General features: G+C 42.6%; 1 protein-coding gene and 1 long non-coding RNA gene across 6 annotated transcripts in view; one reads left to right on the top strand and one right to left on the bottom strand.

Moving 5' to 3' along the window:
• kat6a (K(lysine) acetyltransferase 6A) overlaps positions 1-6,610 on the bottom strand; it is a 35,346-nt gene extending 28,736 nt beyond the window's left edge. The window contains exons 1-2 of one of the 4 annotated variants that reach the window (XM_042420726.1): positions 6,385-6,610; positions 3,484-4,953 (exon numbers count right to left, since the gene is read on the bottom strand). In XM_042420726.1, the coding sequence (XP_042276660.1) occupies positions 3,484-4,164 (681 nt within the window). In that variant the 5' untranslated portion in view covers positions 4,165-4,953; positions 6,385-6,610. The other 3 variants (XM_042420723.1, XM_042420725.1, XM_042420724.1) reach the window with 3 other exon arrangements.
• A 5,088-nt stretch (positions 6,611-11,698) lies between these two features.
• Positions 11,699-14,264, top strand: LOC121904391. Of its 2 annotated transcripts, none has more exons than XR_006098215.1 (3): positions 11,699-11,917; positions 12,853-12,942; positions 13,501-14,264. It is a non-coding gene; the product is annotated as an uncharacterized LOC121904391 (long non-coding RNA). The 2 variants fall into 2 exon arrangements; XR_006098214.1 differs by having other exon boundaries at positions 11,699-11,946.
• Positions 14,265-16,929: the final 2,665 nt, after the last annotated feature.

Raw genomic sequence — 16,929 nt, 5'->3', positions numbered from 1 at the left:
TCTCCTGTGACTACATAATATGATGTAGCAGTGACGGGGGATGGGAGGGGAAGAGAGAGAAAAAGACGAAGAGGAAGGCATGTCGGGGGGGCATTTTGTGTTCACGGTCCTCACGCTACGTGATGTCTTCACCTTGAGCAAACACAGGAAGAGGTAATGTGTGTGATGTTAGAAAGACAGGTGGGGGTCGATCCAATATGGGCAGAGTGGAATGAATTACACTGGATAAATATATCCATTAGGGTACATAATAAGCGATGCTTAATGTAGCAGCTCTACTACCACTACCAGCAAAATAACCATTAGATGCAGCATACTAGCATTAGCCAAACCAGTTAAGGGGTCAGTGGGACATTTTGGAGGGAAATCACTGCAACCACAACACTGTGTACAAACAGAGAATGTGTGTGTGTGTACATTGTTCATGAGTCGCTTTTTCAAACATCTTCGCCATGACACTGCATGTCGGCATCGAGAACTCTGGTTCACTCCGCTCCAGCTGTTGAGGAGAGGGCAATCGCGGGGCAGGGAGATTGCTCTTGCCTATTATGACGGGATGAACATCACACTCACACACAACCATATACCCACACGGATATACACACAAAAGCTCAGCATCAAGCCCATCCCACCTAATGGCCATAGCCTCATAGTGCTAACGGGCGCTCAGGGAGGCAATGAGGTTTGCCATCTATATATCCATGACCCCTGGTTGACTTCGCTCCCCCATCACCTCCCCCTTCATGACCTGGCAATGGCACCCTATTAGGGTGAGAGGGGGGAGACAGAGAGACAGAAATAGGGTCTGGGATCCTGTTTGAATGGAGCGCTCTGACACAAATATCAGGGCGTTGAGTACACAAATCTCCCCACAAATGGGGTCAAAGCCGGTGCTTAGCCATTTGTTTTGATTTTCCTCCCCCTTCTGCCTTCACTCACACACTCTCTCTCTACCCCTCTCCTTGGGAAATCATAACTGTTAGCAATCATGCGGGGCAATATGGCAATGATGCACCAGTGGAGGCGAAGGAGAGTGGAGGAGAGTGATCATGCAACAGCCATCTACGTCTTTCATGCACGCAGTTTCTATCTCTTTGACGCATACGCCACTCAAGCAGGCACAGACTATCATACATCAAGAACACACCAACAGTCACACGCAAAACACACGTGAATGAGCAGCAATAAGGCTGTATGCAGGGTGGAGTTTTATCAAAGTGATATCACAAGAAGGAGCAGGAAAGAAGAGTAAACAGGTTTGTGTGACGACAGACATAAATGTCAACTTCTTCACTGCTGCAGTAGTAGTTCCATGAAGAGGGGATTCACAAAAAAACTCCCCACTCATGTCCACACTGTTAATTCACAATCTAACAATTAATAATATCCCTGCTGCAACCTGGTGGCATTTTCAGCGGAATTACTATTGCTTAAATTCACTTTTGCCAGAATTTAGTTTCAATTTACAGGATTTGATGCTCTCTGGAGCCAATATGAAATTACATAAAAAACAAACTAATTCACCTGTGAAGAAGCATTGCTTTGCTTTTTGAGGGACGCATTACTTGTGTTTTCATCTGGTTGTGTGGGGCAGTGTAGCAGAGCAGGATCAGTAGCTGAGTCAAGAGAGGAGGAGGTTGATCACTGGATGTCTTAAGAGGTGGACCATCTGCAGCCAAGCAGGTCACTGTGTTAGGCAGACCCCATGTGACTCCAGCCTGCTCTCTAGGCTAATCCTACTCTGTGTGTGTGTGTGTGTGTGTATATATATATATATGTGTGTGTGTGTGTGTGTGTCCTTACCAGGAGCTTCTGTGCCTGCACAGACATGTACACACCCACACAGGGGCCAGATAAAGCCAGGAGCCAGTCGCCAGTCAAAACAGTATTTAGGACCAATCTATTGTTCTCCAGATCTACTGTCTGACCTGGCCGACAGATGACCGGATGATGGGCCACTAGGCTGGCAGATAGTAGTGTGCAGCTCTAACTTTACATGCTGGCTGTTTAAATGCACGTTTGCTTGTCTGTGGACATGTGAACTGACCTGTTTGTGTTTATGTCTGTGTTTCTATCTTAGCATGCAGTAGTGTGGCTTCATATCTGTGTGTGTACATGTCCCTGGCCCTTAGAAGCAGAGGTTAGCACCCGGCTGCTCTCTCTGATCAGGTTACAAAAGTGGGTGTGTTCCCTCTCTCCTCTGTCGCCGGCATGTCTGCCTCTCCCTCTCTCTAACTCATTCTGTCTCTCTCACTTTCTTCTCCCTCTATGTCTCTACCTCTCTCTTCCTTTCTGGTTACAGAGGCCTGTGGCTTGCGTCATCTAGGCCTCTTCCTCTGGCAACACTACAGACCACCTCTCTCTTGCGCGCGCTCTTGTCTGTTTTCCTCCCCTTCCCTCTCTCCCTCTCTTTCTTTCTTTCTTCCTTCCTCCCATCTCCTGACAGCTCCTGACAGGGAGCAGCCCTGCAGCTGGTCCACACTCCCTGCAGGAGGCTGGGAGCCATGTGACTCTCTCCCCTGACCTCCTCCTCTGCTGAAAACTGGCCCGCCAACCGCTCACCCAGCAGCATCACACTTGTATCACCCGCCTGGACCACAGCTCATACACCTGAGATACATGCACCTACTAGAGCAAAGTAATGCTGACATGATACCCCTGGTTGCCCGAACATTCAAACATACATACCACAGTTTCTGAAAAGATGTTCACACTTACATCTGCTTGATTTCACAACTGTTGCCCTGCCCTTCTCAACCACTTCTAAAATAACTGTGCTATCTCTAAACCACTACACCATATGCTGGATGGAAACTCAAATTCACACAGTCAAAGGTCTCACTACCATGTAGTAAATTACAGCTTTGTGGGCCACAAGCAATTTGAACAAGAAGCTACAGTGCCAATGTCTCAGGTATTGCCAGTAGATAGATCTGGACAATTCAGCATGTGCAGCAGCTTGTATGCAAGTAGAATGTGTGTTGTGTGGGTTGCAAAAAGACCAAGACAGGATGTATTCTAATCTGTTACTTTCATAGATCACACTTTCTTTCTGTTGCTGCAAATGTTTTAACCGAGGAAGGAGCACATCTGATTTCTTATGTCACCATTTCCTAAACTACAGTTGTTTCAGCAGGTGGCCTTGACCTCATCAGAGGCAGACGAAAGTGTTTCACGCCCATTTATCTGTTTACATACTGCACTAATTAACTTTTGTCAACAAAACTTTGATTATCTCCACCACAGCTCAGATGTTCATCAGCAACAGACTCAGTTGTGTTTTCTAACAAATTTCAAAAAGCATCTTGAAATATCCAAATGGTAAATGTCACATCCATGATACATGCCAACATACACCAATGCCCATCAAAAATTAGATCAAGTGTTTATTATTTACTGTATTTTGTATATGTGTGTGAGCCTGATGTGTATGCACACACTTTTATACTTGTCTGTGGTGTGCAATACATGCTTAGATCTTACCTTGTCTTTCTCATGGGGCAACAGGCGGACAGGTGGTAGTGATTCCAGGGACACTGTCCCGGTCCCGTCATCCTGGGAGCTGCTGCGGCTGACAATCTGGAATAGTGGACCCTGCTTTACCACGCGTCCATGGGCCACAGCCCTCTTCAGGGCCACCCTCAGCTGCTGGTGGAAGAGGCCAGGCCCCATGGAGCCGCTGCCCGATAAGTAGGCCGCAACATCAGCCTGGCACTTGAGAAAGCGCTCAATGTTTTTTAAGCTGGAGCCGCCAGGCTCATGGAGCCCCTCCAGTGCCCGTTTGATCAACTTGTTCCAGTCGAGTCCTGGTTTCTTCCCTGAATGGGAGTGAGAGCTGCTACCACCGCCACTGCTGCTGCTGCCACCTCCACCTCCACCTCCACCTCCTCCAGAGCTGCTGCCACCTTTGGGCTTTGGCAGAGCCAAGCGCCCGGGGTTGTCAGGGTCCTTGTAGGAATTTAGACCTTTGTTGGTGACCTTAAGAATAGTGCCATCTTTGACGCTAAGCTCTAACTGCTCCAGAACCGTTTTACGGTCAAGACCATGGGACATGGAGACTGCATTGCAAATGCGCTCCTCTGATGGTCGCTGCTTCTGCTTCTTCACCTTCTTGATGGCCTCTAGAATCCATTGGGTGTACATTGGGTTGGCCAGTTTCACCATGGCTGCGGTCTGGCAGACTGCGGGGGCCCTGGGGCCTTACTGCAATGACCGCACACAAAAAATAGGAACTGTTGGCCAAGGAAAACACCTGGCCTGCGCCGTAGCGCCGCCTCCTCTTTTTCTTAGCCCTCTTTCTGCTTACTATCCCTTGTCCTGTGGCCGCACAGAGAGTGCCTCAGAAGCTGAGTATGAGCAGCACGGTAGGGAGCAGCTGACCATAGCACAACCCCCCTGAGCCAACCCTCCACCCGGTAAAATCTGGTCCACCCACCACCCACTCCCAGCCAGGTGAAGGTTCCTGGCGGAAAGCAGGGGGTGTGGAGGAAGTAGCAGGTCTATTAAACACTGAAACTCCCACAGTACACAAGGTAGAGTAGATCTTAAAGATAAAAGGGGCTTTCACAAAAATAAGGTGTTTCCCACTTTGTCTGTGACAAAATACGAATATGTGGAAAATAAAACCTGTTCAGTCAGTTTCCTGTCACTGGCAAACTAGCCAATTCACAATTTGAGTTGTGAAAGATGAACATGGTCTCCAAAACATGAATTTAGTGTTTCAATGATAAAGGTCAGGGCAATACAGTAGATGTTTTCTGAGGATTATAACATTCCACAAGATGAGGATTTTTCTCTGCATCCACGTTCCCTTGTCTTCACTTGTTCTCTCTCGCTGTCTTATGCTCATCCAGCAGTCTGGGCTTCTCAGCTCTGGGACGGAACAGATATCTCACCCCAGGGAGCAGCCAGGACTGATCACCTTCATGCCTATTGCACTTTGGTAGACGCAACCTGCAGAAAAAAAAAGAAAATATCACAGAGAGCCAGAGGTTAGTGAAACCTTGCACAAATTAATAGCACACTTTTTAATTTGTATGAAAAAAAAAACAAAGCAATAAAGTTGATGGAGTAGTTTGAGTGAGACACAGACAACCTTAGAGCGGGTGCAGATTTTAAAACAACACTGGCACACCATACAGTGCCCTCACAAAGATATATACACAAAGCCACACTTACACCACTAACAACAATGAACATATGGAAGAGGAGCATTCCCTACTGACACCTGTTACATCTAAACAGCTTGCTTATCATTTGTTAACGTTCATGCAGTTTTCAGATTACATTTATATCACTACCAAAACCACAACCATTTATACACAAGTATTTTCAACTAACAAATGTAGCCATAACCTCTAATAACCATTAGAAATGGCACACATGACATATTACGATGTAAAGTATGAGGTATAAAAGGGCTAAACAACATCATCTTAAAAACTGCACTAGCAAGTTGACTATGGGGCTAGTTGGGTTGCTAACGTAAACATGATGCAGTCAAAACACAGACTGTTAGCAAACATTAGCTGAGAGGCTAGCTAAAAATCAAAGCCAAGACAATTGCTGCATTGGCAAACTGTTTCCTGTTGTTCTGTTTACTCTCACTGATGTGATATTAGGCAGCTAAGTATCTGACAACAAGCCTTCCCGCTAACTGCTGTTGTTTAGCAAGCTAACGTCCACAGCTAGCCAGCGAGCTAACGTTACGATAATGTTACTAACGTTACTCGCTAACCCGAAACGTAAACAGCATGAAACGAACAGTTAGCCGGCACTCCAGCACAAAAACGACAGCATTTCACTCTTCGTGCTAATATTTCAGACAATACAAACCATTACACCGCAGCAATCACAGCCAATAATCTCATTTCGAATGTCATTCACATATTAACGTGAGATCGCGGCCTTGTAAAAAAAAGGCACAATGCAACTTGCAGACGGCCATCTCGGCTAGCGGGCAAGTGCAAAAAATGAAGATATCCGAGTCGCAGATTCTGCAGTATAACATGCTCTGCGGCCTCCTTCTCAGCCGTCGGTATGGGCGAGGATCCTCTGCCCGCTCAGACGCGTCCTTACAAGCGGTCCCCACCTTCGCTGACTTCCTCCCTCCACCAACCGCCCTCCCACGTAACGCTACAGCCTGCGGTGCGGTGAAGACAAGGCCGCTGGAGCGGAGTGGCTGGGCCTCGGCTCCCCCCCTCCCCACCCACCTCCGCGACCATCCTCCCTCCGTACCCCGCTCTCCCTCTACCTCTCGCGTTTACCCAGAAAGCCCGAGCTGGTCCGGTTCTGGTTTCCGAGGGAAGCTCGGGTAAAGCTGACCGTGTAAAAAAACAGAAATCTAATGTCCCCTGCTTGTCCAGCTTCCCCGCTGCTACTCACCGGAATTTCGTGTCGAGCCGCCGAGGAGAAGGTGCCAAAACCGTGCGAAACGGAGACAACAACAAGCCTAAAAATGCAGCCAGAGACCAGAGGCTCTAGAGCCGACGCCATCTTTGAGTGAAACAGGAGCTCGGCTGGTGGGGGAGGGGGGAACACTGAACCGTCAGGCAGGGCCAAGGGACCGTCTGCATTGTGCGAGACGAAGATCCAGGGGAAGAAAAAATTCACTGCAAGGCGGTGGTGGGGGCGGCGGCGGCGTGCTGTTGCTATGAGAGGGGTGTGGATATTGCCTGAGCACATGAAATGGAAGAAAGGGACAGATGGTGGTGGTGGTGGTGGTGTTTGAGGAGGAAAAAAAAAAAAGAGCGGATAGGTGTTCTCGCATTCTCTGCTGTACTACAGCTACATAGGAGAGGATTCAAGGGAACGTCTGCATTTTGCTCAGCAGTTGTAGAAAAAAAATCAAAGCCAATGAGCGTGCCTTAACGTTAGAGGGTATTTAAAGATCAAAGTGAGACACCCCTCCACACTGCAGTCTATTGTAGCAGCTGTGTGTTTTTTTTTAAGCTGAAGATGGGAAGCAAGCCACACAGATCCAGTCCCCAGAGATGATCAGATGTTGCAGTGTGTAGCTATCTGGAGCATTACAGTACACGATAAAGCATGTTATTATCTGTCTGTGCAGAGTAGTCTACTGATGCATAGTGAAACTGAAAATTATCTTTCCACCAAAGAAAAGTGATTATACACTGTCCTCAGTCGATCCACTTTGTTGATACATTTCATTAAATGACAGCTGATTCTGACACCTTTTCCTTATAATTTATGTTTGAAGAGAGGAGGGGTTTTTACAGCTCTCATTGCAACATAAATTACAGCATCTGGTGACAGATGGAAGCGACATAAAGCAAAGGTGTTCCTCTCATTTGAGCATTCAAATCTGCAGTGTGCTCAATTTCAAAGTAATTTGTACTGAATATGCACAACTTATGGATATTTCAGGCTTAATATGTTGCAAAAAAAGTACAACATTAAAAGTAAGAGACTATTAATCATGGCTCAAAACACAGAGTTCTATACAGGGATTGATAGTATCACATATTGCTCTGTAATCTTTGAATCTCTAGGGAAGTTTGAATAACTTTAGTATAGTTTTCTTCCTATTAAGAAGAAGAACAATAAAGGAAAACTGATTTTGCTGTTTCACTTTCATGATCATAGTGATACAGAGGCACTTGTGTTGGAAATCTGGCAGCAATCTTGCTTTTCTATTACAGGCTAATGCTGAAAGCTCCCTGGGTGGAAATTAAATTATCTGCAGCTTTGTGTAAAATGATGTGTACAGCAGTCCTCGGAGACGGATTACAGAGTGTCTTATAGGGAGCAATTAGACCTGAGGTTTTCCCATGTTACAGGTGTCTTGTGAGAGGGTGAACTGCTGTCAGCACAGTGGTGATCAAATAAAACTGGTAAGGTCACACTTTACTCACTGTTTATCTTGCACTTCTTCAGGGGCAGATAAATCACTTTCCAATGACAAGGCACTAAGTATAATTAACGGTAGTGTTATTACACAGATAAATAGTGTGAAGTGTTAACACATGAGCGGCTATTATTGCGCCTCCCGAGGACTCACATATTACATTAGTGTGTACAGTAGGCCAGCTAACAGATGGACAATACTCAGGAGAAGCTTGCACCACATCTATCGTTCCCCGCCATGAATAAATAATGCACCATGATCCACACAGAGGCCATGTTCACCAATACACAACAGAAACAAATTAACCAAGGTGGGGGTGGAGGAGTAGAGACGTTTAACTGTAATTTTGATAAGATCATGTTGATTTTCAGTCAGATTAAAAGAGGCAGAGACACAACTTGAAGAGTTTCTCTTATTCCAAATGTGCTGTCAATTTCTTCATTCATTGGAAGATTGTGGGCAGGGATGTAGAGGAGGGTAATTTCACTCCACCCACATTTTATTAGTTAAGAGTTTATTGACCTTTATAAGATGTTGCAAATGGTTATGGTATGAATATTACAGCAAACATAATTGTGCACAATATAAAATGTATGTATGCTGCATAAACGATATCGTATGTTATCATAAATGTAAACTAATGCCCCATAATTTTGATAATGAAATAATAATTAAGGAATTTTTTAAAAACAAAAATGACAAATATTCACTTCTTTAATGTGGGCATTTGCTGCTTTTTTCTTAAATTTCTTATACTTTAATGTTTTAGTTTTTAATTTATTTCTTAATTTAAAGGCATTACTTTGGGCCCAGGGAAATTGTGACTTTTTCACTATTTTTCACATTTTACAAACTAAATGATTGATCAATTAGTGTAAATATAGATTGATAATAGATTTAATAGTTAGTTGCAGCCTGTAAACATGCATTTATGGTGAGTTTTTATATTTTGTTATGTTATGTTATGTTATGTTATGTTATGTTATGTTACGATGATTATCTATTTGAGGCCATTGATTACCAGCCTTTTCACCACAGCCACCATACATGACGGAAAATCTTACTACTTATCAATTCTTATTTTAGAACATTGGTTTCCCAAACATGAACAGTTTCTGATCATCTAAATGTTAAAAGTGAACAATGAACATTATTGGTAATCATTTTGCCACCACCCACAAATAGATGTTTTGGCATGAGACCCCTGGCTCTACCCTATCTTTGGCAGAGAAAAGGAGACAAGTTATCCTTGGCTTCTTTTCATCCCCTTAATCCCTCCTTTTTTTAATTTCTATTCTCTGTGCATCCACCTGCTAGGGGCCCTGAGCCCCCAGCAAGCCGCACCAGTGTCCACCTGCCCCCTGCAACCCTCCCTTCTTCAGCACACACACACACACACACACACACACACGAACACACACATATCCCGTCCACCTGATGCACAGCAGCACCTCCTGCTCTCCAGGCCTTCTGTTGGGCCTGCTGGCTCTTGCTCTGCTCCACTTCTTCCTGCCTCCGGTTTAAAGCTGGACTTTTGCCAACCCTTATAGACTTGCGGCATCTTTCAGTCTATAAAAACATTTCATGCTACAGTTAACATGCTTGTTTTGTTGTTCTTTTTTCCACTTGATTTTTAATTGTGAGTTGGCTGGTTTCCACACAGCCTATAAATAGCTTTTGGTGTTGTTTTCACTCTAAATCCATGTCAGATCCCCTATTGTGAAATGCCCTTAAAGTAGGATGTGATTGATTGCCTGTTTAGGTTCAGTAAATGAGGATGTTTACATATTGAGTCCGGCTGAAAGGTCCAAATGGGACATTTTTAATGTAAACAAGGTTACTTGACACATGACTAATTTAATATTAACTCATACTGAATCCTCAGGCCACTTCTGCGTAGTGGAAAAGTCAGGTGCATATAGGGTGAATTGATGAGACCTGAAGAATCAGACATAATCAAATGGAAGTCTGGAAGTGACTCAGCTGAAAGGAAAAACGGGAAATGCATCCTCTCTGGCTGATGCCTTTTACTTTGTCAACATAAAATAAGGAAATAAAAATGTGGAGTGCAGCTGTGAGTAAGCGGCAGTCAATCTGTGCCACCACCCGTGCAGACCACATTTCTGAGTTCCTGTTTTTTTGGGTGATGACTTGAGTGCTACGCTCAGATAGCTAGGCAGTGTCCAGGACTGCTTTTTTTGTCCGTGTGAAACTAGCAAGCTTCCTGCTGTGGCTGGCTCTTTGCCAAGTCCCCGAACCCCAACCCAACCAACCACTCACCCCCCCCAACCCAAACTCCAACTCCAAACCCCTCCTATCCTGAAAAGAGCTGAAACACACAACGGAAATTTCCAAGGCCTGTCCGCCCAAGAGCATGCCCCCACCCGTCCAGTGCCCCCCCCCCCACCACCCAAACCCCTCCTCCCTCCATCCCTCCCTGTGGCCCCTGCTCCCTCCCCTGCCTTGAATCCAAAGGGACATAGAGCAGCTGGAAGGTGAAGTGCAGCTTGTCGGTGCTGAGCTGAAAGTCAGACCAGACACCTCTTGCACTCCCTCCAACTCCATCTTCCTGAATTCTCCCTAAATACACCACCTCCTTCACTTGAACCCAGAAGTGCTTAAGAGTGCCGCAGAGTACACTTGTACAGCAGACATAGGAGACACAGAGGGAAATGTGGAGAACTACTCTGTTTGACAAATCAATTGTGCTGCTGTGGTTAACAGTCGCTTTAAGTGTACATACATTTCAAACAGAGTCCTCTGACAAGACTATTAACATGCACAAACAGCTCTGACTTTAACACTATTAAGTGCAGCAGAGGAGGAACCAGTCACGGTTATAGATAGTGCTGAAGCAGGAAAACCCCTGACACATCTTTTTTTTTTTTTTTGAGTTTTCTTTGTTTAAGAGCAGGATTTATAAGGTAACTTTAATCATTCAAAGCCAGACAACCAACAACAAAGTGACAAAATTAACAAATAATCAAAAGAGTCAGAAAAAAATCTGATAGTAAAGCTTTACAATCTAAAAATCTATGCCACCATCTATGCCATTCAAAGGTACATTTGGAAAGTTTAAGTAGTTATGGATCATGTACAAGATTTAAAGGAGTGGAGAGATTTGAGGTAGTTTTGGAACTTATACAATAAAGCTTTTTAGATGAATATCATAAGATGGTTATTTCTCCTTGCCGGTAAGGAAGTCCATTGTGATACAGAGAGCAGTTATGAGTAAGACATTTATCAAAGCGTAGTGCACTTTGATGATAGTTGCTGAAGTAATGATGGGACAGTGTGACAATACAGAATGTCTCTGTAATCAAATGCAAACATAAAAGTTGAATGAATAACAGTGTTACAGTTGAGAAAAGACAGACAAACTTTATACAGAAAGCCTATTTTGATTTTCAAGCTCATGGCATGGATGGAAATGTCAGATGACCAGGCGTTTGGCTGGTCTACCACTTTGGTCCTCACCAGGTCACTCCTAACATCCAACACTCCCCACTTTAATCTCTCTGGTCTATCCAAATAGAAGTAATATCTGAATAATTCATACAGACCCAGAACCAGTTTAACTGATCCATGACACACTGCAGCCACTCAATCTGAATAACAAATAAATGATGTAGATAAAAATCCATTTATAATCCAACCAGACATGGTCAGGTTTTAAATGTGCTGTTCAACATTAGCCTATTATGTTCTAATCAATCGGTGTGTTTACATTCACTGTAACCTCGGTTAGTGTAAATTCTTTAGTACATGCAGCAGGTCAGTAATCAGATTTTTCCACTAAACCCGACCTTATTCTGGAAGCATGGCTCACTGATTTGAACTGTATACATGAGAGCAGACATACGTCACTATGTAAAAGTGCTGGCGCCAAATTGGAATAATTAGTGGCAACATGCTTAAAAGCTGCTATGTTGCATTTTGCATATCAAACAACCAGTTTACGATTTCCTTTACTTCCTCAAAGAGCAAAGGACAGTAAAAGAAGAGATCTGGAGCTTCAGGCCAGAGAGGATGAAAATGGTGAACTGTGGGGTACGTCTGTGGCAAACACTTCATCACAGGTTAGGTAATGATGCTAAAGTCAACAGTTTTAGTGTTAAAAGTCAAAGTAGTGAATGTTGATGTTGCATTGAAAGGGCAGTACATAGAAAAGCCAAGGAAATCCCAATTTAATGTTAGCCTGTAATAGCTAGCTTGCTAGCACTGGCTGCAGCAAGCTAGCTTTTCTCTGTGTCTGAATTTAACAATTTAATGAATTTCACAAATATTTAAATGTTCAGTTCTGGAAACCAACTTATTTAGACTTCTACAGGCTGCTTTGTGTTAGTTTCAGTTTTAGTGGGACTTATTTTAAATACAAGGACGCAACGCTTCATGTAATGATCTATGCTTTCATCCAGGATGGAGAGCATATAGAATAAAAAAAGACAATTGTGTTTTTTATGACTGTATGACAACTGTTGTAGAGGTGTAATGCTAAATTGGGGAAACCAATTTCATTCTCCTCAGCTGTACCAGCTGTACTGTACTTTGTGTGTTCAGAGCTCAACATCAAATGTTAGCATGCTAGCACGCTTAACTAAGATGGACATGGTAAACGTTATACCTGCAAAACATCAGCATGTTAGTCAAGGTGAGCATGTTAGCATTCTGACGTTAGTATTTAGTCTAAAGCCTCACAGAGCTGCTAGCATGGCTGTAGACTCTCAGTCTTGCAGGGTCAAATGTTGAAGATGATGACAGACTGCTGTCAAGCCAAATTCCTAATTACTGTATGTATGACTTGGCTATGATTATCTGATTATCTATAATTATGAAGGGATATCTTGACAGCATCAAAAGCAGACTTAAGATTTGTAAGACTCTGGGTTGGAGTGGAACCAGGAGCATATGAAAATTATCATCTGCAGTAAGTGAATATTGAAGTAATTATTAGGAGAAATAATGTTTTTATATAATGTTAATAGTAATGGACCAAGAACAGACCTCTGTGGCTCCCCATTACTGATGGTAAAAGGGCTTGACTCAACAGCAACAGTCTGAGTTCTTCTCAAAAGGTAAGTGCAGGACAAGTACAACATCACCCCAGACCTAAAGACTGTAGTTTGTTAAGTATGGTAGAGCGGAATATGTAATCTTTTTCATTTTAGATAGGCTTTCAGGTTCACTTCATTCACTCCATTTTTTTAGTCTTGATCACATCTCTGTTAACATCTTTTCTTTCACTGATGCTCTGTATGGCAGCCTGGCAGCCTAATTCTTCAGGTACTACCAAGCAACGAAAAACACCAACAAACCAGACAAGTCTAGACAATGATGTAGAAAGCAGGGATTTCAAAACACTGTGCTTGATTCAATAAAACTGGAGACAATGAAGATGGGAAGGAGGATAATTAAAAGGCAATGATTGCCATGGTCTAGCCTTCTAGTTTCTATTTGTTCTGGGGGTTTGTTGTGTTCTCCCTGTTCAAATAAAATCAAAGCATTTTTTTTCTCTTAAGAGTGAAAAAGTTCATCTATGACTATCAACTGCACTACAGAAGTTATCTTCTCTTTCACACAACACACAGCAACACTATATCTCATGATGCCTTGTTTGGCTGTTTGTTATCCAGACCTCCCAAGTTACAGGCTCCTTCTCAAGTCCAAGCCTCAGAGTCGTGGAGGAGCAGCTCTGCAGTGTTTGCAGAGCAGGATGCACCACAGACAACAATGCAGCCTCCAGGACTCTCTCACACACACATTCCTGTGGGCCTGGTGGTGGTGGGACTTAACCTCTGGAGCTCAGCATGCTTTGTCTACTCCCCCTCACCACCACCACCTCTATGCCTCCCAACTACAGGCTACCCCCACCTTTTTTTTTTTTTACCAAGCGCTCACTTACACAACAAGCTTTTCTCACACCAGAACATGAAGACTTCTTTAATCAAGTCCATTAAGAGTCAGGAGCAAGATTTATGTCACAAAGGATATGTTGTTTAATGGGTGAGTGAATGCAAATGATATGTGATTCCTTGATTTCATCAATATGAGCCATGCAATATATATTAAAAGCCAATCCATTTGCAGTCATTTATATTAATGATACCACTTTCAGATTACCACAGGGTAATGGGGGCAAAAAAGTGTACATTCCCATGAATGATGAGCCCACCACTGTCGACCTAAATTGCATTACAGAGCCAGTAATGATCTGTGTTGTTATTATGTAAACTGTGGTGAATCAGTTATTCATTCAATACTGTCCCTAATTGAATAATTAGATTCTTGTCTGTGTAAAGATATGCATGTTTGTCTCCCTCCTGTGCTAGGAAGAGGCAACAGATGGAGCATATTATGTAATCATATTGAAATAAATTAAAATCACAGATTATCCTGAGAGACGTGTAACAACGTGACACGCTTATACTTATCAAACTGAAGGTGATAAATACTTTCAGTCCTTTTGGATAACAGTATCTACCACAGATGACAATGACAGAGGGCTTGCTGTGTTTTTCATATGGAGAAAGACAACAGAGACTGCTGCAGAGAGTAATGACAGTATCACATCTCATCCATCCAGGTTTTCCACATACGCATTTCCTGTATGGAAACAGGCTATCTACAGGGATGGAATTGTGGGTACACTCATGTAAAATCGGTTTTCAGACGTTTTATTTGTGGAATACATTTTACCAATTTTTTTGGTGGACATAAATCTGAAGGGATCTATCACTTTGGTCCAGACTGAAATATCTCAGCAACTATTGGATGGAGTACCATGAAAATTTGTACAGATATTCACGGTCTCCAGAGGATGAAGCCCACTGACTTTGGTGACCCCCAACTTCTAATCTAGCGCCACCGCAGGTCAATGTTATAACTTATCCAATGAACTATCTCAACATCTATATGATGGATTGGGACAAACTTTGCACAGACTTTCATGGTACCCCGACAATGTATCCTAATGACTCTGGTGATCCCCTGACTTTTCCTCTAACACCACTGTGAAATGCATTGACATTGATTAAATGTCATGGAATTTGGTACAGACATTCGTGTTCACCTCAGAATGAATGATAACCTTGGTGATTTCTTGACTGTTCATTGTCATCATCAGATCCACAAGAGTAAGAATTTACAGCCATGCTAGCAGCTATGGGTTCCAAACTTCAACCTGATGATGGTGCTAGATGGTTCAAAAGTGATTACAATTCATCCTGAATGGCTGTGCCACAAATGTTGACCTCTTGGTGGCGCTAGATGAAAACTCCAGGGATCATAAAAGTCATTAAGATACATCCTCTGGGGACCATGAATGTCTTGTATCAAATGTGCTAATACATCAAGTAAATGTTGAGATATTTCACTGGATAAGTTAAAACACTGACCTGATGATGGCGTTAGATGAAAAATGAGGAGATCACCAAAGTCATTAGGATTCATAGAAATATATCTATCTGTACTTGGTGTTTGGTGCTAATTAGCAAATATTAGCATACTGACATGCTTAACTAAGATGATGAATATGATAATCGTGCTGACATTAGCATGTTGGCAAATACAATCAATCAGTCAATCAAACTTTATTCATATAGTAACTTTCAAACAAATAAAATGCAATTCAAAGTACTTTACAAGCAATTGATACAATGTAGGATGTTAAAAATTGATTTAGAGCCTAATGCACACCATAGCAATTAAAAAAGAAAAAAATGATTGAATAAGACAACAATAAAAGATGGATAGTTAAGATAATAAAATATAAATAATAAAGGATAATACAAGCAATAAAAATACAATAAAAAATAAAACTGTGAAATACTACACAAAATCAATAGATTATAGTAAAATTGTAAAATGTTAATAATAATAGAATAAAATAATGATAGATAAATGAATAAATGAATAAATGAAAAATGAATATATGAAAATTAACAGGTAACCAGTGTAAAGACTTAAAAATAGGCGTAATGTGTGCTCTCCTTCTGGTCTTAGTCAGCACATGTGCAGCAGAATTTTGAATTAATTGTAGCTACTTAATTGTAGTCTTCGGAAGACCAGAAAGTGGGAGTGTTACAGTTGTCTAGCATGTTAGTTATAAAAGCATGCATCAGTCTCTCTGTGTTACTCAGAGAGAGAATACAGTTGCTTTAGTGTGCACTCGTAATGAATATTAATGTTTTTTCATCACTACATTTCTGGTTATCTCTGTAAAATGTAAATGTAACTCTCAGCTCTAACCATCATGACAGTAGCAAGTCACAGCCAGGCACAAAGAGGCTGCCACACAGTGCCAGTGAACTTCCCTCCTTGAGGTCATTAGTCCAAGTAACTCAACTTAACCCTGCCATGGCAGACACTGCAGCCTGGCCCCGAGGCTGCAAGTCCTTCCCTGACCCAGAGAATCACAACATCCCCTTTTACTGCAGTGGGGGCCTGGAAGTCATCACTGATACTAGCAACACACAGGGAGCTCTGAGGTCATCAATAATGACTCCATTTACTTAACACCGACCCAAACACCTGCTCATTTATCATGGCTGACACATGTCAGCCTGGCCCATTTCTCACAGAGGAGCCAGCCAGCCACAGCAGATCTTGATCAGGTCACCTCCGGCTCTGAGAGGACTTTAGTGAGACGATTAATACACACAAAACACACAGAGTTGAGCACAAATAGTTACACAGTCATGCTTGTACCATGACTGGCTTTTTATTGCAAAATCCTGGGAGCTGCCAATTACTGTCTGCATGGATGTTAGAAATTCAAAAACCTTGATTGTGCTTGGCAAATGAAATTCTGTTTCTGTTTGTGGCTGCATTTGGCATGCAGTTGGTGCATTGATTATTTTATTTCTAGAATTCTGTCCCATACAAATATTAGTATGTGCCAAAGTATGTGTAAAATCTGTCATGATTCTGCTTTTTACTACAACATCTATGGAAAAACCCACTAAACTCTACCACCTCCCTAGATACATTACATACTGTATACAGACAAATAGAAATAATCTGAATAAATATGTGGAGTGCATAGACTTGAAGAATCCAAGCCA

Source organism: Thunnus maccoyii, chromosome 9 (assembly GCF_910596095.1).
Source record: "Thunnus maccoyii chromosome 9, fThuMac1.1, whole genome shotgun sequence".
Classification (NCBI taxonomy): Eukaryota; Metazoa; Chordata; class Actinopteri; order Scombriformes; family Scombridae; genus Thunnus; species Thunnus maccoyii.
This window is presented reverse-complemented; position numbering and strand designations above follow the sequence as displayed.